Source organism: Columba livia, chromosome 15 (assembly GCF_036013475.1).
Source record: "Columba livia isolate bColLiv1 breed racing homer chromosome 15, bColLiv1.pat.W.v2, whole genome shotgun sequence".
NCBI classification, from domain to species: Eukaryota; Metazoa; Chordata; class Aves; order Columbiformes; family Columbidae; genus Columba; species Columba livia.
The window spans coordinates 16,016,837-16,039,752 of record NC_088616.1 but is presented as its reverse complement, the minus strand read 5'-3'; the positions used below and the strand labels follow the sequence as shown (position 1 = coordinate 16,039,752).

The following is a 22,916-nucleotide window of genomic DNA, read 5'->3' as shown; positions in this document are numbered from 1 at the left end:
TCCTGAACTATAAAACATGCACGGAAGCGCTTTGCTCACCATTTTTGCGTTGAATTTGCTGTTTGAATTTGCGTTGAATTTGCTGTTTGAATTTGCGTTGAATTTGCTGTTTGACAAGGTAGGACGGGGCCATTGCGTAACTCCAGAGGGCCCGTCAGAGCAAGGAACCGCGAGTGACGCTGCGCGCTGGAGCCGACTGTGATCTGAGACACTGCCAGTAATGAATTTCTAATACAGTCCACATTTATCTATTTTATTTATGTATTTTAATCACCATAGCAGCCACATACAGTACATACTTGCATCGAGTTCCATGTGCTGATCTGTACCAGGAATTAGAGCAACTTGCATGCATGGGGACTCGTCTGATTGTTTTGTCGAAAACAACTCTGCACTTACTAGTTGACACAGCCAAGGGGGATTTCTGGCATGTTGTTTAGGAATGACCAACACAGGTTTACGCAGCACGTGTGTATCCTGCCAATACACTAATGCATGCAGTTTTTATATAGATATTAAAATGGGAAAGATGCAGATCACAGCTGTAGATCACAACATCCTTCTCAGGTTTTGGCCAAGTTCAGATGCTTTCTCTAGACCTCAGGGAGACACCAAGAGTGAAATCAAAGCCTGTTTTGCAAGGCAAGCAAAATGAGGAGAGCAACATCTCCCTCCCAGCAATGGCAGGAATTCCCGGGGACAGATAATAAATAGGTGCCTATGGAGCGATCGCAACCATGCTCTGTGCTGGTCATCACGAGATGCTGACAGCAGCACACGCTCAGTGGCAGAGCGAGCTGGGGGCCGGATGCTTCCCCTCCCACTCAGGACCCCCCAAGGGGACGTTCTGGCACCTCGTTATCCCAAACCATGCGGTACAAACCCAGCCTGGAAGACTCTGGCGGCACAGACGTCCCAGTGTCTCCATCCCAGTGCCACCAGACGCAATGCAAGAACTTGGGGCAGAAAGCGCATTTGTGTTTCTGCAGGTGCAAACGTTGCTCTGTCTTTGGAAAAGGCAATCTCTTTTAAAGCGGATTATTTTCACATCACACCGAAATGATCCACACGCTTACAGAATGACGTGAAGAACGCCTCCATGACCAAAAGCGAGGGTCTGTTATTTTTGTGTGCAAGTTTAAGCATTTGAAAGCATGAACTGTCCTGATCAAGCTATGAAAATAGCTAAGTCTATATTTAAAGAGTAGCAAGTTTTTACACTGATTCTATCAGTCCAGTTTTGAGCCCTTCATATAGAATAGCTGCAAAATTATAGCTGAAGGTGTAATTAAAGAGCAATAATTTACAATTAAAAGAGCCAAGTTGTGATTCATAACGGAAGATGGTCCCTATGAGTTTTGGGGCATATCCACAGCCCCAGATTCACCTCACTTGCCAGTTTTCAAAGCCTGTTCCAGGTTTTGCCTCCCCCTGCACAGATCCTTTGCAGGGATAACAACACCTTCACAGTTCAGGAATCACAGCAATCGCTCCCACGCCAATCCGCGAGTGTTTCGCGATGCTCTTGGAGCTAAATTTATCCTTATGCAGAGGAAGTCATTGAAGTCTTCACTTAAAATTGCAAACAAGGAAAGCTTAGGTGAGACTTAGACGCTGCACATCACTCATATCGACCTAATAGTTCGTGCCTATTGTCCTTACAGCAATATATGTTGGTAAAAGAACTTTCAGAAAGTAGTATATACAGTTTCATAACAGTCAGTGAAGCAGATAAAATGCTTTCAAAGGTGGAAGGACAAACATTTTGCTTTAATCCCACCTATTTAAATCTTTCCAAAGGGAAAGATCTGGGATTCTACAAAACAAGTCGAATGGCTGCTCCAAAAATACTCAAATTCAACAATAAAAGGGCAAATATCAGGGTCTGCTAAACACCTGGACAGTCCCTTGGGGGTGAAACACAATCCTCCCGTCTGCACGGGTGGAAAAGTGTTGCCATCCCTTTCAAATGAACATGAGCTGCCACTTCCTGAACACCGTAAAGCTCCATGGTATCTCCTTTCTAATTCACAGCGTGGTTCACGTTCACAGTGCTGGATTCATTCGGCTGATCTACGCAGTTTGTTCTGCCTCGAACTGACAGCTTCTCTGTAATGCACCTATTCTGACTCACAAATGGGGCAGAATGAAGCACACAATTGGAGACGGTACATTTTGCCCCATCTATGGGAAGAACAGTGAAGCAGAAGACTAATTATTACATTAAAAATGAAGGGTTATCATTCCCTAGGATAGGTGGTTTTCTTTTTGATTCAAACAGGAATCCTTATGTTTCACTTAAGAATATTGTTTTTTCTGTTGAAAATAAAAAAGCTACCAAAACCGCTTAAAACAACCCCATTCCTCTTTCTCAACAAGTTGTCATCAGCATCAGCTCCAGAGTTCAACAGGATGTGCAGCTACAGGGAATTAAAGTCACAGTACATATCCTCAAACTCCGTGTTCTTCCATTTGATTAAAAGAAAAAATAACATATCAAATTCCATAAGAGTGTCAAAAACATCTACGCGTGTCTTGCCATTTGATTTGCTTTACAATAGGATTTGGGAGACAGAGAACTGGACCCTGAGTTTGGTTACAACAAGACAAACGTCTTAACACAAAATAAGGGGCGGATCTGATGGACATTACGGATTTGTGCATTTGACTTCATGTCCTGTGATAACCAGAGACGGACGGCTGAGACTGTGACAACGACTTCCTGAGAAGTGATTGTTCTTGTAAATATACAATAACCTCCATGAGCAGACCTTTGAACACCGGTCTGCAGGATCTGAACCAAAGGAACAAGAACCATCACGTTCCACCTGTGTGTCACATACAGTCCAGTTCCCACCAAACCTCCTGTTCTCAGAAGCTTCATGGGAAGGAGAAAGATAAAGGAATAATGGTCTATGAGCTGACGAATTACACCATCGAGCTCTCCCCAGCGCCGCTGGCTGCTCTTCCAACCACAATAATCAAGTGCAAGAAGTGTTGTCTCATTAAACACCACTGGTAGGAAGAAAGAATTTGAACATACAGTCAGTCTGAAATTGTCTCCTGACAGTTCTTCTAAGAAAACTCCATCCATATTGTCAGTATTTGGCAAGTCTCTGAAATTAAAAGCGCAATCCATTCCCAAATTCTTTCTCTTCAGCAATGCTTTGCATGCTTTCTGTTCTTGTTGGCCCCCTGACAACCACAGATCTATGAGAGTAGCCCTTCAGCTCTCTGAATTGATCACTCGGTCCGGGAACGCTGAAGTGACATCTGGTTTTGATGGCACCAGGTGTGCCCTCGTTGGGCTTTCGTGAGGCAGGGCAGAAAATTGAAACACAATTATGATTTAGGACCCTAAATTAAAACCTGTCGACTATTTAGTAAAAACGCTCCATAAAACCTGTTCGTATTTCAACAGACGGCACTGAAAAACATCATCGTAAAAGCAGCGCAAAACAAGGTGGTGGTGGTGTTGCGCTTATTTTGGAATGATGGCACCTAGCAAGTTATCCTAAAACAAAACTGTATCAATCTCCATTTCAAAAATAAGTAGCATGCACATATTTATAATTGAAATACTATAATTTACATGGATTGAGTTTACAACTCATGTTGGTTTCAAAGTCAAGCTTCACATGCAGAAGTTACATTCTACATCTCCGATAAAGCAAGTGCAAACACAACAGAAAACAGGAGTTGCCCACGTAATTTTAAAGTGAAGTATAAAATAGAGTGGATAATTACAGATGGAATAACATGTTCAATACAAGAAAGCATGGACCCACCCTATAGGAGCAGGATTAAGTTCATCACATACCTGTTCCATGTATTTTTGCAGGGATTAAAAGAAAGGGACGTTTTAGGGTAGGAGCAGCAAAGGGCTCCTTTGGTGCACACAGCACAAGGCACTGGAGACGCTGCCTAGAAAATGCAGACCGGCAAACACAGAAGTCTGAATGATTAGTGAAGAAGAGCGGACATTTCCACAGCGCGTGCGGGATAACGGCTGGAGCGGGAACGGATCGCAACGCTTTGAGAGTGAAGTGGTTTCTGCTCGGCAGAAGGAAAAGGAGAGAAGAGAGAGAATAGTAGAAAAGGGAAGATCCACCTCAAGGGAAATTCTGATCTATTTTAAGAATTTAAGTAGTCTGTAAAAAAGGCCAAGATGTCAGAATTCATGTGAACGGCAACACAAAAGTGCCATATTTCTTTTTACTTGCCAACAATACAACATACTTTAAAACAGAAATCAAGCTAAAATCACAATTAAAACAAAGTTTCTACCATAACGAGACATTGCAGATACCATTAGAAGTGAAGACATCTCCTAAAACACTTTAAATGAAATTGCAATCTCCAAAAGAACAAAAAAAAATCAAGTTTGACAAAGAGAATTTCTCATTTTTCCTATTTCTTTTTGAGGTTTTCTTTAGAAACGAGTGCTTTCCTATGGAATACCGGCAGCTCACATCACGCTGGAAGGCCAGAGGGTGGCACGGGGAGCCGGGCCGGCAGGGCCGCTGGCAGCCAGTCCCTGGAATGAGAAGCCAAGGCCAACGGGGAACAGTTCGAGAGGCCGGGAAGTCAACATTTGGCTTTCTTTCACGATAGCAAAGAGAAAAGCGTCACCCTTCCTGACATTCAGATCCTCTGAATGAACTCTGCCTTTCATAAAAATCTGTCATTGAGCCTTAAAACCTTCTATTAATTGACCCCAAAAATTCCAAATCAGTTTTGCAGCACTGACTTATCTCCCATGATCAACCAGGAATCCAGTAACAATAAGAGGTGCAAATTCACGATAAACTGCAAGCTATAAACAGCAGCATGATTCATACTCTTCCTGGCTTTGAAAATGTTTACTTTTATTTGATTTTATTTTTGTATTTTGTACCTCTACACCCAGATCTTGGTATGATTAGACTTGGGATACAACTGGCAATGTAAGATAACAATCTGATCCATCAAACACTCTTGACAACTTTCATGACAGGAAATATGGTTCGTGTTGGCAGTTTTAAGCCAAACTTTGCTACTTGCTCAAAGTAAAAACAATTTAAATCCATTGTGGAACTTCTCAGCTTATAAATTTCTAAGTTTCAGGCCCGTGTTCCCTCCAGCAATACATCACAAAATGAAATTTTCTCCTTTCATGCAGTACGTTTTCATTTTTACGTCCATGAAATGAACGAGTTATAGCTCCTAAATACTCCAACTGGATAAACATTCCCAAACTATTTTGTTTTGTATACATTTTTGCGTGTTAGCTCTTGCACACCCATATCTGCCCTGCTCAGCTGCAGTAGCTGAGAGTCGTCACCTCCTGCGGCCCAGCAGCGACACCTCGGCTCAGCAAATATGGCCACAAAGCCTAAAACCCCGTTTTTCTTGGGAAAACATACACAACAGAGTTCTTCAACGAGGTACAAATGCTCCTCGGAGATTAAAAAATAATAATAATTTTAAAAAATCAAAAATCGAAGAAGCAGGGCGACCATGAGCCAGCACTGGGCCCTTGTGGCCAGGAAGCCAATGGTACCTGGGGTGGGTTAGAAGGGGGTGGTCAGTAGGTCAGAGAGGTTCTCCTGCCCCTCTGCTCTGCCCTGGGGAGACCACACCTGGAATATTGTGTCCAGTTGTGGCCCCTCAGTTCCAGCAGGACAGGGAACTGCTGGAGAGAGTCCAGTGCAGCCACCAAGATGCTGCAGGGAGTGGAGCATCTCCCGTGTGAGGAAAGGCTGAGGGAGCTGGGGCTCTGGAGCTGGACAAGAGGAGACTGAGGGGGGACTCATTCCTGGGGATCAGTATGGAAAGGGGGAGTGTCAGGAGGATGGAGCCAGGCTCTTCTGGTGACAACCAGTGACAGGACAAGGGGTAATGGGTTCAAACTGGAACACAAGAGGTTCCACTTAAATTTGAGAAGAAACTTGTTTGGAGTGAGGGTGGCAGAGCCTGGCCCAGGCTGCCCAGGGGGTTGTGGAGTCTCCTTCTCTGCAGACATTCCAACCCGCCTGGACACCTTCCTGTGTAACCTCATCTGGGTGTTCCTGCTCCATGGGGGATTGCACTGGATGAGCTTTCCAGGTCCCTTCCACCCCTGACACTCTGGGATTCTGTGATTCTGTGAACATTACAGAGTTTGCCGTGATGCTGTTCAGTCCCCAAAGGCGATATGGCTTCTCTCTTCATTCCAGATTTGTCACATCGACATTTATATCATTTCGTTAAGTACTCGATATCTTAAATCCACCACACCTTATGAACAATAGGAATAGGAAATCTGAAATAAATGTCCTGTAGTTTTCTGCACGCGGCAGCAGCACAAGGGCCACGAGAAATGACTCTCGTGCAAAACAACAATAGACCTGAGCCCTACAACTTGCATGCAATGTCCAGCTGAGCTCAGCCAGCAGAGGAATTCCACAGCAGGGAAACATAGCAAGCAACACTCCAGGTAGTGGGTAATACAGTTTGCATAACATTTTTCACATCCCAGCTGGTAGCTATTTTAGGGAATCTGAGAGTTCAGAAGTATACCCTGCTGTGTTTTAACTACTGTAATTCATGTAACTAACAGTTCTGGTCCATGCTTTCTAACATTTAGATGTATGGTTCAATTCTAGTTGTAGACAGGTCTTCTAAATTTCATGTGTTTTTAAGCATCAGCACAGCCCTCTGTTACTACACTGCTAGGCCAGGCTTGGCCAAGGGTGAGAGACTGTGCTTAGCTGACCTTATACGTTCACTTATCTAATGACTAATCTGATACGCAACTTCATAATTACTTTGAAGATTCCTGGTGCTCTATAAAAGGCCACGAGACTTATTCTAATGACCAGCCTAAAGAAGAACAGTGATATACACCAGAGAATTCAAACAGCACACAAAATGGAGAGAAACATATTAACTCTGCATACATGAGGCCCTCACTGGCAAAATATATAGAATGTTCTTAAGTTGACAGTTTTATAACTCTAAATGGTTTCGCAAATGAAATCCAAACAAAAGAGCAGAGATGTACTCTAAATCACTCAACAATTGCTCCTTAGAAAAACCAGCAACCACTGACTCCAGCAAACAAAAAGAGTTGCTTTAAGTACACTTAACGAATGGAAAAAATGTCAGGATTTTAGTTGTTGTTCTTTCAGCCTTATTTTTCTATATTCTTGAATCTATACACATAATGATTCAGTTCACCCTGACAAATATTGTATATCCAACTATCAATCACATCAACTTTTTATATGTTGAGCTAAGTCAGATACCAAGTGATAAACCGAGTTCAAGCAGAGGGCATATGTTAAGCAGCTGTGAGTCCATTTAAGCTGTCTATAGGTCTAAAAGCTTAATGTCATTACACAGAGCTCTGATTTCTTCCTCTCCCACCTTACGCTAGAATATCCACGTTATACATAATAGAAATTATTAACTTACTGGAAGAAATATAGTCACACAGTGACTGCAGCAGTACAAACAATATGCTTATAAATCAGATGTAGCATATTTTGCTGTCCAAAAAGAAAGATCACACAACCAAACACTCCTGTTTAGGCTCTAAAGAAAGCTTTTCTTATGAATAAAAGAATCTCAGCTAATAGTTTCAGGAACAATTGAAATCTGTGTCAATTAGTACTGCCGCCAAAAGACACACTGTCCATTTTCTCCCACCTCTTCTTTGGGCTGGCACAAGTGTTTGCACAGTCTTGTAAACTCATCTGGGTTAAAATCACCCCTCTATCCCCCCCAAAAGGTGACTGTAAAGCCAAATCAGTTCCTTAATTCGATTCACTGTGAATGTTTCTGCCAGCAGGAAGAGGAGGTGATTGATAGGAAGGTGATAGGAAGGTGAAAGGAAGGTGACAGGACGGTGACAGGACGGTGACAGGACGGCGGCAACAAGTGGCTGTGCAGCTTGTGGGGTCCCATTTTTTGCAGCCTCTGGCTGAAGACTCTGTTCCTCAAAATAAATATAAGTATGTAATGTTGCTATGCACATCCTCCATTTTAAGTATAGAGATGATGAACTTCAGCTTGTTAACTCTCAGATTCTCACAGAACTTTTGGTATTTGCTGCTTTTTAGAAGTGCCATGCATTGCATGGCTTGAGGCTTTCAATTGTTTCCCTTGAATTTCAAAAGGAAAAAGGCCTAGAAAAGGCAGAAAACGTCATTTTTGTTTCCGAGGGCCTGAACCCCGGCTGCTCCCGTGAAGCACGAGGGTGTTTCAGTCACCACGAGTCCGGGTCTATTAGCAAGAGCGGTGACAACGCTTCCAATGAGCTCAGTCAGCGGCTGCGAGAAACCAGAGAAAGGAGGCAGGAGTGGGAAATGTGTGAGGAAAAGGGGACAAGAAAAAGAAGGGGGTCAGAAGAATCCGTGTTTCTACACAGGAGGGAGGAGAAGGAGAACTGAAAGCACAGAGAGCAGGAGGATCTGGAAGCGGCACAGGAGGCCAGCGCGGACAGGGCCTGTGGAATAGATGGGGCAACACAAGGAGCAAGAAAAGGCTGATGGAGCTGCTAAACCACCTGAAGTACCCCAAAGGGACAGTGCAATGGAAGAAAGGGAAACAAAGGCAAAAGGAAACACATGGGGAAGTGGAGGACGTAAAACCCTCAAGCACATATGACTGGAACAGTATGAAGTCTGAGAACATCACCCCGAAGGCAGCGACTATTTCTCAGAGTTAAGCAAACGACGAGGTGGTACCTTTAAATGTGTGATTTCCAATCTGTGATTTAACCCAAGACTGGAAATATTTTATACTTCGTATTTTTGTTATTCAAAACGTGTCAGGCAAGAATCAGTCAATCAGGAGCTAAGAGAATCATTTTCCTTCCACTGCAATAGAGCCATGACAACGTGGGCCTAATGCCCTCCTGAGAACAACCCTTTGAAAAACCTCTTTTTCTTGCAGAAACAAACAAGTACACTCAAAAAATTACAACAGATAACCAATATGGCCCTTTATAGGTTTTGATAGCATACAGAACGCACATTTTCACAACACTGGAAGTATTAGTATCACCATATAATTAGTATAACAGTCCTTCCCGAGTGAAGCTACGAGAATTTAAACATGCAACTGTGCTACTTAAACGTGAATGCGCACAAGAGTAAGAACGACCCAAAGAGCAAAAACGCTTGACTAATTTTCATCAGAAGGTTCTTTTCTTTTGACCAAAGTACTTGGGGTCATTGGTACAGAGGTGATGACACACCAATGCGTTTGGGTACAAAATGTCTAATTCTTCAAACGTTAGGTTAATTTGTTTTCTAAATCTAAACTAATATTTGATCGGTTGAACAAATATTTGAAATGCATTTGGCTAGTTATCTATTTAGAAAGAGAACCAATGTATTTAAAAGGACTTTTTCCCCTTTGGCCACCACAGAACAAAATTTAGATTGAGCTCATCAGATTTGAAGGTTTTTTTAAGTAGTCTTGAATGGGACCCTTTGCTACCAGATGATTGTTGTGAGGACACGAGGAATGGGAAACGCTTCAGGAATAGGAGTGGTTTAATAGAACACAACTGATACAGTGAAAACTCTTTGTCAACTATTTTAATAGGCAGAGCTAGTTTAGGTACTAGTCTTACCTTTAATTTAGGTACTAGTTTTACCCTTGAATTAAGCATGAGCTGGTTTTCATGATGATTTCTGCTGTAAAACTAAGATCTGGAAGAATCACAATGTCATCCAGCCATGTCCACAAGTAAAACCTGTCCTTTTGTTACAAAGAAATGCTCAGCTTCTATTCTCCAAGCACACCATGGTGTTTCTCCATAGACCCCAGTTGTCTCCCCGGGGCCGCTGATCCTTCTCCTCGTGTCAGGGTGAAGTTCAGAGCAGAGATTCCACCTTTTCCAAATCACACCGAAAAGCAGTTTCCCCCCATTCGGCTTTAACGCCCCGTTTCGCTTCTCGACCGTGTCTCACCCTCCATCGTGCAGCTCAGCTCAGCTCTTTGGTGACCCCCTCATAGGGAGCAGGTTGGGCCAAAGTGGAAAAGGAATAACAACACACCGCTCGGGTAACTCCGGAGCTTTATTAGAATACAAGGACACACCACAGCCTGCTACATTTTGAACACCTGTCCTTCCAGCAGTGGAATATATCACTAGACCAGGTGAAAGGAATAAACACTTGACAGCAGAAAAACCCATATTAAAACCTACACAAAATGTAAGACAGGCTGAGAAAGACTAAGTCTAAAGAAGCAAAAAGCATAAACATCTCACGGCTTATCTCCAGTTTAAAACTGGAAGTATGATCAAAAGACTGAAAAAGAGTTGTTGTTTGCAAATGAATCATTAACCTGGAACACTTCCTAAACTGTTCAGCCTATAAATTTACTAGAAATAGAAGCAGAAAAACAGCTTTCTAATACAGTTCCTCTTAGAAGCAGCTGTCAGGATTTTAAAGCATTTTTATCTATTCGGAGAGCAGATCTACTGCCAAACGGTTGATCTTTCCTGTTAAATAAAAACTGCTTTAAATCCCGCATTGAGAGGTGCCAGAAACACAACCCGTATAAAAGAGCACAGATCTCAAAAAGCTTCCGAAATCCTTCACCCCCCATAAAAGCTTTTTTGACTTTTTAGAATAAGGTTCGTATTTGGATTTCAGTCGAATCAGGCTCAATGTTACTGGTCCTGTAACAATTTAAAATATCAACAAATTTCATAATTCTGTCCAAAAGCTTTTAAACGGTTGCTCTTCCTTACCAAGTTACACAGTTACAAAAGGGCATGGACTGTAGTTACAGCGGGAGATGCCACTAGTGAATCCTGCTGTAGCATATGGTCAGTATGTAAAGTTATTTAAGCGTTGTACAATAAATAATACAGCAACATACGCTTTCAACACGTTCGGAAGGAAAGCCATTAAAACAGCCTTGTTTTGGCCAAAGTGCAAAAATTTACACACAGCAAATGTTGCAAATAGGAAACCACAAAATCCACCACAAAGTGAGAAAGTTCCGTGGCATTTTTGTGGCTCTTTCTCCAGACTGATAATCAGAATTTTAAGAACTAGACCACAAAATCCCGAACTTGCTTGGTTAGCAGGGTGCTTTGCTCTTTCTGGTCTCCATCTCACACGCTGATCTGCACGTGACGGCAGCAGCACGAGGGAAAAGCCACAGCGGCACTTGAGCTCGTCGTTAACACAGAATCCAGAACACAAAGGGCTCCACAGTAAGTGGAAAGTGGATTTATGGTATTGGGACAGGCGACACGTTTAAAAACTGCAGCAGCTCCACAGTAATTAACAACTTCTCGGGATAATTGGTCACAGAGTATTTGGCTTGTGGTGATCGTGCCGAAACAAGTCATTAGAAGGGAAGCCCCAAAGGGCTGTCGGGCATTGAACAGGCTGCCTGGGGCAGTGGTGGAGTCACCATCCCCGAAGGGGTTTAAAAGCTGTTTAGATGAGGTTCTTATGGACAGGGTTTAGTGCTGGAGTTGCGTTATGGTTGGACTTGATGATCCTGAGGGTCTCGTCCAACCAAAATGATTCTATGATTACGATAAAACTAAGATGGCTTTTCCAGAAGCAGCGCTGGACATAGCATTAACTTCAGGAAGAAATGATGGGTGAAGGCGTGAGCTGCACTTCCACCAGTTCTTCCATAAGCTGAGGTGGAGACGCCTTTGACAAAGCTGCAGATCTTATTTCGGTGCTCGTAGGGGCACTCTGGTCTACACGCGCATGTCCAGTGGGTTCTGCAATGGGTTGGTTCATGGCCATGCCCAACAGGTACCACCGAGGGTGGGAAGGTCTCCAGGGTTAGGAGCAGGAACGCTGCTCCTGGCACACGCTGTATCACGGGGCTCCTTGGCGTCTCCCACCAGGAGAGTACTGGTCAGTTTTGGTAGCACCGAGCATCGCCACACTGGTTGGTTTGATGCCAGCGTTTTGTACGACGCCTGGATCACTTGGAAAGCTGTTGGTGTGAGATGTCCACGGGATCACTGGCTCAGGCTCTCCAGTTCTGTCCACGGAAGGAGAAGATCTCCCTCGAGTTACTCAACACCAGTGCTCCTTTCTTCTCAGCTTTTGAGCGAAGTGAATTGAGGAGGGGAAAGAAGTGAAGATACATCTAGGGAAAACTTGTCCTAATAATTCAGTTTTGAATGCTTATACAACTCACATGTCTGACATAAAATCACTCACAGTTGTGAGTAATTAAAAACTCAATTAATAACTCAACAGACAAAAAGTGTTTGTAGGCAAAACCACAATCAGATCCACCCTTGCAGTTTATAAAACTGTCTAGTAAGGTCTGAACTTCTTTCTTTGTTCATATTATATCCAAAAGCATCTCTAGTTCAAACGGTTTCCCCCTTGCTTCCTGACTAAAGATAACATGTGGGACCAAAGAAAGACCTCTAGAATCATTGCACGTTCAGCACTGAATCACTACAGAAACCTTTAGGAGGAATGTTACTGAAGTGTGATGTTTAATGCAGATACCAAAACTAAACTAAACTTGCATAACAGACTGTACATAAACCACATTGAGTCTCTTGAGTGGGATAAATACGTTTCAGGCTGTGCCATTTTAATGGTGTGAGAACCATAAACAAAACTTCTTAACGCTAGATAATAAAGTCTGCTCCATCATCAAAGGACCAAATAAACAAATATACATGGTTCTTTTCCTGCCAAAAGCGGACATCACATGAGTCCTGGTGATGGATGCGACAGGGCTGAGGATGTTGTCACTTCTTCTGGACAATGAAGCGAAACCACAGAAACCAGCAGGACAAGCCGCCAAGTGAAGCCACCGTATTTGGGCATCGCGATCCTATAAATACACACGCGGCATCTAACCGAGGCTGCAACTGCCGTGCCCCGGTAAGAAAATCATTAGTTGTACTGCTCTAATAATATACTCTGAAACACCGAGGAAGCAGGATCGGTTTTCATGTAATAATACCAGAATGCGATTCCGCACTTCGGTAATAACATCCTGCTGTAAATGTGCAACAAAGATGCGTGCGACCAAGGCTCCCAAATACCGACCCGGGGAACCATGCGGCGTCTGGTCCGGCGCAGGGACAGCGAGGGAGGAGGACGCGGAGGACACGGACCGGGCTACGGTGGCTCGCGCTGACAAAGGAGCTGCTGGACGTCCTGGGCGCTCATCACACACCACGAGCGCAACGCTGTCGCACGAGTGCTCACAATTAAAGCCGACAACGTGGATTCCTGGTACTTTGCTTGACTCAAAAATAACCCCAAAAACATTGACACTGAAAGCTTTGTCTTTATTCCTATCACAAAGAGTATAATAGACAACGTATTATCACAAGGAAGGCACGTCACAAGAAAAACCTCTTGATTTCCTTTAATTTAAAAAGAGACAGAACTGGGCCAGTTTGATATACCATCATGGCTCTGCTCTGTTTATCGACAAATACCATGTTCTACTGCCTGTAATTCAATTTTAGGACTATATTATCTAGAAGTTTTATAATCAAGATAACTTTTACTACTGGAAATGATTTAAGCTTGGACAAGGATAACATTCAACGTTATCAAACGGGAGGCATCAGAGTTATGATTTCTAAGCACAACTGGTAATTGGATTGGAAGGCAAAGTTCAAGAAAACAGTAATACTCTTGTGTCTCAACAGAAGGCCTGTTCTGCTCCGCCGTGCGCTACCCAAGGCCATTTCCTCCCTTAATATTAAAATTCTAATCAGTCTCCATTTCATCTACAGAAATTTATGACCTAGTTCAAGTTCTGTGTATGGCTTTAGAAACAAACCGACTTGGAATATGAGCCCCAGCAGGTTATCAATTCTTAATTCAACTACAGAAATCTGTACACGCACAAGCGGAGAATGTTTAAAACACGCTGAGTTCCACTGTGCGACACAGTGAATGATCACTATCAACACTGCAAAGGTCTTGGTCTCTAAATGCAGCTGTATTAATCACAGATTTGATGTTAAGATCCTGGATATCAAACACTGAGGAAACTGGGCCCACTCTGGATGAAATGAAAAAGAAGAACTATAACCACAAGAAGGAATTCTTCACGAATTTGCGTTAAGCAGTGCTTTCCAAACTGGAGCACTCGTTACAAGCAAAATGCCTGGTGTTTTCCTAAGTGGCTTGTAAGCACTGCCACAAAACCTGAGCAGGTTCTCCTAAGCGCCATTTCCTTCCTGTGGAAGTCGGTGCCTCTGGCAGGACCTGTGCGTGAGGACTTGCACAATATTGGAAAATAAGCCGTTGCTTCTGGACGATGAAACGAGTTTGCTCGCTCAAATCCTCAGCTGGTTTTTCCCTTCGCTCCCAAAGAGACGCTTATCTCTGACTTGAATATCATATCTCAACATTAAGCCAACAGCAAAGTCTGGAAAATGGACCGAAAGCATATTTACTCTGCTAGAAGGGCAGAATTATAAATCTAAATGCTTAAGTTTCCAAACAAAATATTAAAACATCAAGTCCAAGCTTCAAAGAGCAACAGCAAACCCTGAAGACCACACGTCTGAAGGTTTGTGTCGAGTCTTCCTGCCTCCACGCAGCTCGGGAGCAGGTATTTGTGTCCAAACAAACGGGTGGGCCCTGCAGAGCTGCGATGTCGCAATGTCGGATACAGCACTTCCTCCTGCTTGCAAAACCCCATTCTTCCTTTCATCACAACAACGCACTCAGCCCACCTCCAGCTTCCCGGTTCACAGGCACCACAGCGCTCTCCAGCATCCTTCCTTTCATCATAACAACATGCTCAGCCCACCTCCAGCTTCCCAGTTCACAGGCACCACAGTGCTCTCCTGCATCCTTCCTTTCATCATAACATGCTCAGCCCACCTCCAGCTTCCCGGTTCACGAGCACCACAGCGCTCTCCAGCATCCTTCCTTTCATCACAACAACGCACTCAGCCCACCTCCAGCTTCCCGGTTCACGAGCACCACAGTGTTCTCCATCATCCTTCCTTTCATCATAACAACACGCTCAGCCCACCTCCAGCTTCCCGGTTCACGAGCACCACAGCGCTCTCCATCATCCTTCCGCCTCTCTTCTGAGCCCTCGCCTCTAGTCACGCTGATTCCCAGTCACAGGCACCAAGACAGCTCTCTTCTCTTGCCGCCTGTCCCAGCAGCAGGTTAGCAGAGAAATAACCAGGGAGGCAACGCAGACATCCCAGCTGCAGCTTATAGATGGTCATATTGAGGAAATGCCCACATTTGAATCAGCTGGGCTTTTCCCTTTGGGGAGCTGCTCAACCAGCAATGGTGCAATGGGCCTGACAGGACCCTTGGAGCTGTGAGCTCTGCAGGTCTGACTTAGAGAGGCTTGTGGAATGGAATATACACAAAATCAGACCAGCCTACGAGGCTGGGACATTGCACAAAATATAGAATAGGATGGGCTAAACCTCACGGCGCATAAATAATTTTCAGCAATCGCGGTCATAAAAGGATGCACGGTGAAACGCTAATTGTTCCAGCTGCTCATGTAACCGCTAAGGAATTGAGTCCCTGGGCCACAGCGTTGCCTTCAGACACCAGCAAATCAGCAATAGCTGAACTAGTTTACACCAAACTCAGAACACACATTACTTGGGAAAGAGGGGAAATAGGAGGAGGAAGAGAAACCTCGGGCGGTGCAGTTGGGTGGGAAGCAGAGCTGCCTAAATCCATCGGGCAAAATTGCATCTTCACTGTAAGGCCATTTGCAGTATTTGAATGCAGTTGCCTCAATGCTTTTCCACTGCGTAAGATGTGTCTGACAATGAGCAGCAACTCTGCAGCTGCCCCAAGACGGATCCACCTGCATGTTATCTGACCAAGACCCTGACTCGCCCAACTCAGCACCCCGTCAATGCTGCAGAGCAGGTGCTGCTGGGGCTAGGGGTATTGCAGGCTGCAGAAGCGGCTCACTGATGGACCGACAGCTCTAAAACACACCCAGGAAACTACCCCAGCCCTCAAACTTCCTGTTTAGTCTCTCTGAGCATTTATTAACAACTAAACAAGAAAAATCACAACGTACCACTGCAAACCGGCAATTTTAAAAAGTGAAGGTAAAGAATGCAATTCAATTGTGAAGTTTATAAGCTTAATTGCAAACGATTTCTAAAAAATTAGAGCTTGTAGATACATCTCCATTGATGTAATGAGTAGTGACAAAAACCTCGTGGCACACAGTGGTGAATTAGCCTGACCTGCAGTGACGGGTCAACATGCGGAGCCTCTTGGGCGAATTCTGATGGTTCTTCTGCTATGTCTTGTTTTAATAAAAAGGGCTTTGCAGCTTGGGTTTGCTTGGGTTTTTAAACAGGTTACAGCCATGGCAAAGACTTTGGGTTTTAATTTTCCACTTTGAAAGCCATCAAATATCTTCAGAAAGGACGCGGCACAGCGTTTACTCTGCCTACTGACTCTGGATTATGTTACTCTTAAAAAAATAATTAGAAAAACCAACAAATAATCCCCCGCTTAACTGATACGCACATACATTTCAATGGGAGACAGAATGCCAAAAAGAACAGGCAGCTGAGAAGAGCCGACACACATTGTACATCCATTTACCTAGAACTGAAAAGTTTAGCGATGTGTTAAAGTTGTCAGGGGAATTAAGATTTCTAAAACGCCACAAGTTCCGTGCAAAGCACTAAACTGACACTAATGCTTGCGGGGACTTTATTTGTGGGGAGCACACACGACAGCAGCGACGGCAGCATCTGCCGTTTACAAACGCCGCCTGAGTGACACAAATCTCGCATTTGCGCACATCAATGTGTGCTGTAATCTAGTATAAAAATATTAATTGAGAAGCATAGCGAGGTAGGCTTGTCAGCACTCATATTTTCTGGTGTCTAGAACGCGGCCAGAGAACAAGATCAGCATCTTTACAAATGCAGCTGGCCTGACTTCAAACCCGAGAGCGCGTTCCTCGCTGCACGAGGACGGGCGCCCGTGTCAAATCGAATTCGCAATGCAAAGCCAACCCCGTTCTGCTCATCATCCTCCGTTCCGAAACCTGCCTGCAGCAAGGGTTTTAGGGAGCTCGCTGAAATACCGTACAACGTGCCATTATTTTTGTAAGAAATTATTTTTCCATCTATCTTAGGGACAACCTATCATATTTTATTTAATTTTTTTATTTTTAAGCTTGTGCTAATGAAGTATTTTCTTTGGTGCTCATGAGTTACACATTACTTCAGCTTTCTTTGCCTTTTTTCTTTTCAAATGAAGCTGGTAAGTCCTCCCCATTTACCAGCGCAAATCCGTTTAATTTGCTTAGGAGCTCAAACTTGGAGCGAACGAGGGTATTTTCAACACAAATACGCCGAGTTAAAACAAAGCACTTGTGGTTCATCTGAATCATGTGGCCCCAGATTTCAAATCGCGGCTAAGGAAACAGGTTATGAGATCGTGCAGCTGGGCCGAGCGCTGTTCATAGAGCAGAGTTCAAGCCGGCTCAGCAGTCGCTGTGTGGAAGTGAAAGGTCCCGCGAGGGCATTAAAAAGAAAGGTTTGGTGTCCCAGCCAAACTCCCCTCGCTCAGTGCTACCAGCGACCAAGTTTCTTCAGAGCGAACGACTGGGGAAAGTTGCTGCCAAGTCGTTGCGACTGATTTATTTACATCCAATCGCAGAGAACAGGAATTAAACACTTTGCAAAACACACGGGCAAGTTAATTCCAAAAGGTCTCCCCGTGCCACGCAAATGCCGAGCGCCCGAGGCTGCCCCTGGGTGCGTCGGTTTTCAGGCGCATGGCTTGGGTGGGCTGATTCACCATAAGGTGACACAAGTGCTTTTGTCACCAGCGAGATCCAGCAGCCGGGGAAGGCAGCGGAACCCGCGCTGGTTGTGGGGGCACCGGCAAAGTTTTCATTCAGTCCGGGAGACTCGGGACAGAAAAAGGATTAGGTCTGGAAACATTAATTTGCAGCCTTCTATTCAGTAGCATTCAAAAATCTACTTATTGATACAATAAAATACCCGAGAGTTGACAATTTCATTTATAACAGATGCCAAAAGTTTGTTTTCTCAATGTCGTGAGTCAATAGCGGTGGGTGAAGTGGAGGGGCCCGGGCCCGCTCACTGCTTCCCTGAGTACCACAGCTGCGCCTCTGCAGGAACCATGAGACAGTCGTGCTGCTCGGCGGCTTTGATGACACTGTCTGGATGCCAATGTCGTGCTGTGTAAACATGTGGATCCATTAGACAATTGTTGGAAGCAGTGAATTCTAAACTTGATTTAGTGATAGGATTCATGCTGTTTGGGGAAAAAAAAAAAAAATACAGGGTTGCAAAACCGCACAAGGAAAACGTTTCGGGCTTGTTAAATAAAAAGTACAATGTGAAAAATGATCTATTGGATGGCCTGCAGATCTCTGGAGTCTTGAGAGACAGAAAAAAAAGACCTGAACTCCTGGCTCTCAAACTGTTAAATAAGTTTATAAACTGTACTCCAGCCTGAGAGGATACAAACATTTTCAAAGAGGAAAATTTATAGCAGAATACAAAGTATTTTCCTTCCTAAAAGACAATGTGCAACGATGATTTCTATCTTCGTGACACCTGTGGCGCACGCTGCTGCTCGGACTAACGAATGGATGTGAGCAGCCCCAGCGACGCGGGGCGGGGAGGGAGCGCTGGTTACCGACCTCTCCTTGGTTTGCGCTGGCAGCACAGCCCTTTGGCTTTAGAGTACGTAATGCCTAAAGCACACCTGGAAATTAACGCCTTCATTAGCTACGCAGCTGCTGCTCCTTACCCCTTCCATTTTTCTTAATTAAAGCGCTGCAAAATTTTATGTTGTGATTCAGAATTATGTACGATTAACATGACACATCATTTATATTTGTTAGAATATAGAGCACAGGCCTCGCGCATAAAATTAATGTTACATATGACACTTGAAAACGCACCCCATTCTTTAAGCTATCTAGAAATGCTATGCTTTTTCTGTCCATGCTACAAGTTCGTTTCAAACTGATTAACCAGCTAGTTATTCCACTCAAGCTGCTCATATTAAAAGACAAAAACCACCGGGTTCAGCTCCCAGCAAAATCGTCACTACAGAACTCGTTATTCATCTCCACAGGCTGAGAGATGTGCAGAGCCCTGTGCAGAGCTCAGCGTTTCAGCTCTGAGTCATGTTGTGATTTAATCATTCCTTAAGCATTGTTTACTACATAAAAGAACTCGTACTTCAACAACAAGGATCGGAAAGCAAGAGACTCAGATCCGTCCAGAAGAGCTACTGAGTCACTACGGAGGAAGGCAACGAGAGACACGTTACCCTTGTGACTCCGGAGCAGGTCCCCAGGAGCAAAGCTTCTCTGGGGTGGCCACTGTGGACAGACCGTTCTCCCACCCAGCTCTAAGATCAATCCACAGCTTTTATTCAAGATCCTCAATTCACCGCATAAACGTAAATAAATCCATCAACACCGCTGCGATACATTAATTCTATCAACTACGGGCAAGTCAGTACATGCAGCAACTCAACACCACACATCAGGAACAATTATGTTCTAGATTTTCTATCACTGGATGAAAACCGTGTATGTTGTAATTACTACACAGAGCATGGGACAATGAGACATAAGACAAAAAAATGAAAGTGATCTGTATTTATCAGAATTGATTACATTTTCTTTTAATTTCTTTCAACCCCCCACAAACAACTGTTTCACCTTGTCTTTCTTTTCTTTTTCCTGCCAGCGGCTCAGTCTCAGACCGACGTCCTCCCGGCCCGCACCTCATGTAAGTACAGCTACAGCAATGCACCGCGAATATTACTGTATATGTTTATCTCACCCGTGTATAACAGTGAAAATATTCACCCAAACTGGGACTTCTAGACCTGCTATTTATTATTTATTACTTTGAAAAGGTACGGGAAATATTTGCTAAGTCCTCACTGAATAGTTAGGTCAGGCCAGCAGTGCTTACTCCCAGACTGTGCTCCTTTCTCAGGGATCACAAACACCTAAGTGGCTTCATGCAAAGATACGTCCAATTTACAACGTCTTCATGGGTTTGTGAAATCTGGACTTCGTGGAGGGGTCTCGCAATCTGAGACGCTCCAGGGCTCCTTGCCCGGCAGGGGAACTGCTGCCATGCAGAGGAACCGCAGAAGCGGTCTGGAGGAACACCAGCGGTCAGGTGGCACCGGTGTTATTGCTGCAAACGGATTGCCAGCCCGTGCAAGAAGGAATCGCGGCTGTAACGCTCTCCCCAGCACCGCTGCCACCAAGCCATGGGCACAGTGCAAACTGCCTGCAAGCCAACGTTAATCATTCCCATCCATCCACGAGGGTTGACCAAGGGGAAAGGCAAAGCCAACAGCCACCCAGCTTGGGGTGACTCTGCAGCAAAGACACATGGATTACAAGGAAAGAGACACAAAACTCTGTCTTCTCGAAGCGGCCGATATCGTTCACCTGAGCGCCGATGGCACAAATACCACACGCTGAGGTGCCTGAGGAACGTGCTGGAGCGCAAGGGCTGGAGCTGCCCCCAGTGCTGGGGAGCGGGAGCAGGGCCGGTGCTCACCCCGGTTCTTAATGAGCACAGGACTCAAGCCAGGAATTACTTCACGTTAATACCAGCTCTGCCAATACCAAGTGCTGATCAAGTCACTTGATCTTTTTCATGTTTTCCCGTGAACAAAGAACGTAACATGTTTGTGCCCAGTGCCCACCTCCCTAGTGCTTAATTCCCAATGCAATATTCTAGCCATAAATGCACTGCCGCCCTTTTACTGTGATAAAGTACAGTCAGGATCAATAGGTAACACTTTTAAAAACTTGTTTCGAGCTGTTGTGAAACAGGAGCTGAATGTTTATGGAGCAGTTATTTTTCACGTCAGTTTACCGTAGAGCCTCTTTAGCCACAAGCTCACAGCCGGGGGCCCGAAGGCATTTTTGGGAATGGAAACTTTTTGAGTTCAAGCTCTTTAACAAATTTCCAGCCTGCAGTGTGTTTTCCATTAGTCTACATGGTGTTATAATAAATGATGCACTTCCTCTTTCATTTTAGGATTTATTCTTTTTTAAACATGCAACAATTTTTCTGTGTCTGTTTTCTATTACTTTCAATATATTCAACCACACTAATCTTAGAGTGTGTGTATAAAGACAGAAGGGATATAGTGTGTAAGATCCAGCTATAGAAAGACGAGCTTCTGGTTTAAATTGTCCACTGATGGCAAACCATAAACCCATTCCATGGATGCAGCTCTATGGACACCCATCCTTTTTGTTAATTAAAAGTCCGTTATCCCAAAACCTCGCGTTGGCCTAGAAAAGATTCCTCCCCTGGTGTATCCACCTGAAGTTTGATCCCCATGGCCAGATACAAAGCATTTGAAAACCTAAGTCTCCACATAACAGACTTACAGAAAGGTCTTTATTGCATAAGACTGGCCTGATACTTCTTTGTACAATAAATCTTTCACTAAACTGGAGCAAATGGACCACGGGGACACCAAGAGCCCAGCGCACAGGGACACAAGCCCTGCGGGGGACGCTGAGGGTAACAGGAGAAGGTCAGGACCCGCGTGTTATATTCTGTATGTTTGGATTAGCCCACAATAGCTGAATAAACTGATTTAATGTCTAATGACATTTTCAAACAACAGCTAATGAAATTATCCAAAGTATGCAGGGAAAAAAGATGCACCAGGGTAAGTCCCTCATACATCTGCACAAGCAATGACCTAACGGTGAATTTCAGCAGTTTGGCCATTCAAATTAGAGGTCAAATGTAAAAGAGCTCAAGTTAAAAAGCCTACTGACTAGAAAAGACATTATTACGCATTAGAAATGACATTTGTATGCACTGATCGCGTTTTGTCCTGTTTTAGCACAGAACCATGTTTTTGAAACAGAATCGTGCTGTGTTCAAATTAAATAAGTAAAAGGCGCGCTACTGAAGAGAATCACAAGCTCTGAATAGCGCAGGAAAAGCTCCCTGCAGTAGCTGGGTTTGCAGACCTGAGGGACTTTTGCTAAAGCCACATGAGGCTCTCGGTCACGTCGGTGGCAGCGGGAGCTGCGATGGGTCACAGTATCACAGTATCACAGTATGTTTGGGATTGGAAGGGACCTCAAAAGCTCATCCAGTGCAATCCCCCCATGGAGCAGGAACACCCAGATGAGGTTACACAGGAAGGTGTCCAGGCGGGTTGGAATGTCTGCACAGAAGGAGACTCCACAACCCCCTGGGCAGCCTGGGCCAGGCTCTGCCACCCTCACTGAGAAGATGTTTCTTCTCAAATTTAAGCGGAACCTCTTGTGTTCCAGCTTGATCCCATTACCCCTTGTCCTATCGTTGTTTGCCACCGAGAAGAGCCTGGCTCCATCCTCATGGCACTCACCCTTTATATATTTATAAGCATTAATAAGGTCCCCCCTTAGTCTCCTCTTCTCCAAACTAAAGAGCCCCAGCTCCCTCAGCCTTTCTTCATAAGGGAGATGCTCCACTCCCTTCAGCATCTTGGTTGCCCTACGCTGGACCCTCTCCAGCAGTTCCCTGTCCTTGAACTGAGTGGCCCAGAACTGGACACAGTATTCCAGATGTGGTCTCACCAGGGCAGAGCAGAGGGGCAGGAGAACCTCTCTCAATCTACTAACCACCCCCTTCTAATCCACCCCAGGTACCATTGGCTTCCTGGCCACAAGGGCCCAGTGCTGGCTCATGGTCACCCTGCTGTCCCCAGGACCCCCAGGTCCCTTTCCCCTACACTGCTCTCCAGACACTCCTGCTCCCCTCCCAGCCCCTTTGCCACCGACACCCTATGGAGGTTTCCACCCTATGGAGGTTTCCACCCCCTGCGGAGGTTTTTCCCAAGTGCTGCAGCGATTGGTCACAAGGAAAATACTGTTGGTGCACCTGTCTCAGCAGCCCGAGTTCACCACAACGCCCG

General features: G+C 44.6%; 2 protein-coding genes across 6 annotated transcripts in view; one reads left to right on the top strand and one right to left on the bottom strand.

Moving 5' to 3' along the window:
• Positions 1-22,916, bottom strand: part of C15H7orf50 (chromosome 15 C7orf50 homolog) — a 101,472-nt gene that overhangs the window by 27,727 nt on the left and 50,829 nt on the right. Inside the window, exon 1 of one of the 5 annotated variants that reach the window (XM_065031523.1) lies at positions 40-173. The exons of the other annotated variants lie outside the window; for them this stretch is intronic. Within the exon in view, the coding sequence (XP_064887595.1) occupies positions 40-42 (3 nt within the window). The 5' untranslated portion in view covers positions 43-173. Of the gene's footprint in view, positions 1-39; positions 174-22,916 lie in introns of those variants that run through there. 5 annotated transcript variants of the gene reach the window in all.
• GPR146 (G protein-coupled receptor 146) overlaps positions 1-22,916 on the top strand; it is a 33,196-nt gene that overhangs the window by 331 nt on the left and 9,949 nt on the right. The window contains exon 2 of the mRNA XM_005504527.3: positions 19,709-19,750. The gene's annotated coding sequence lies outside the window, so the exon portion shown is untranslated. The remainder of the gene's footprint in view (positions 1-19,708; positions 19,751-22,916) is intronic.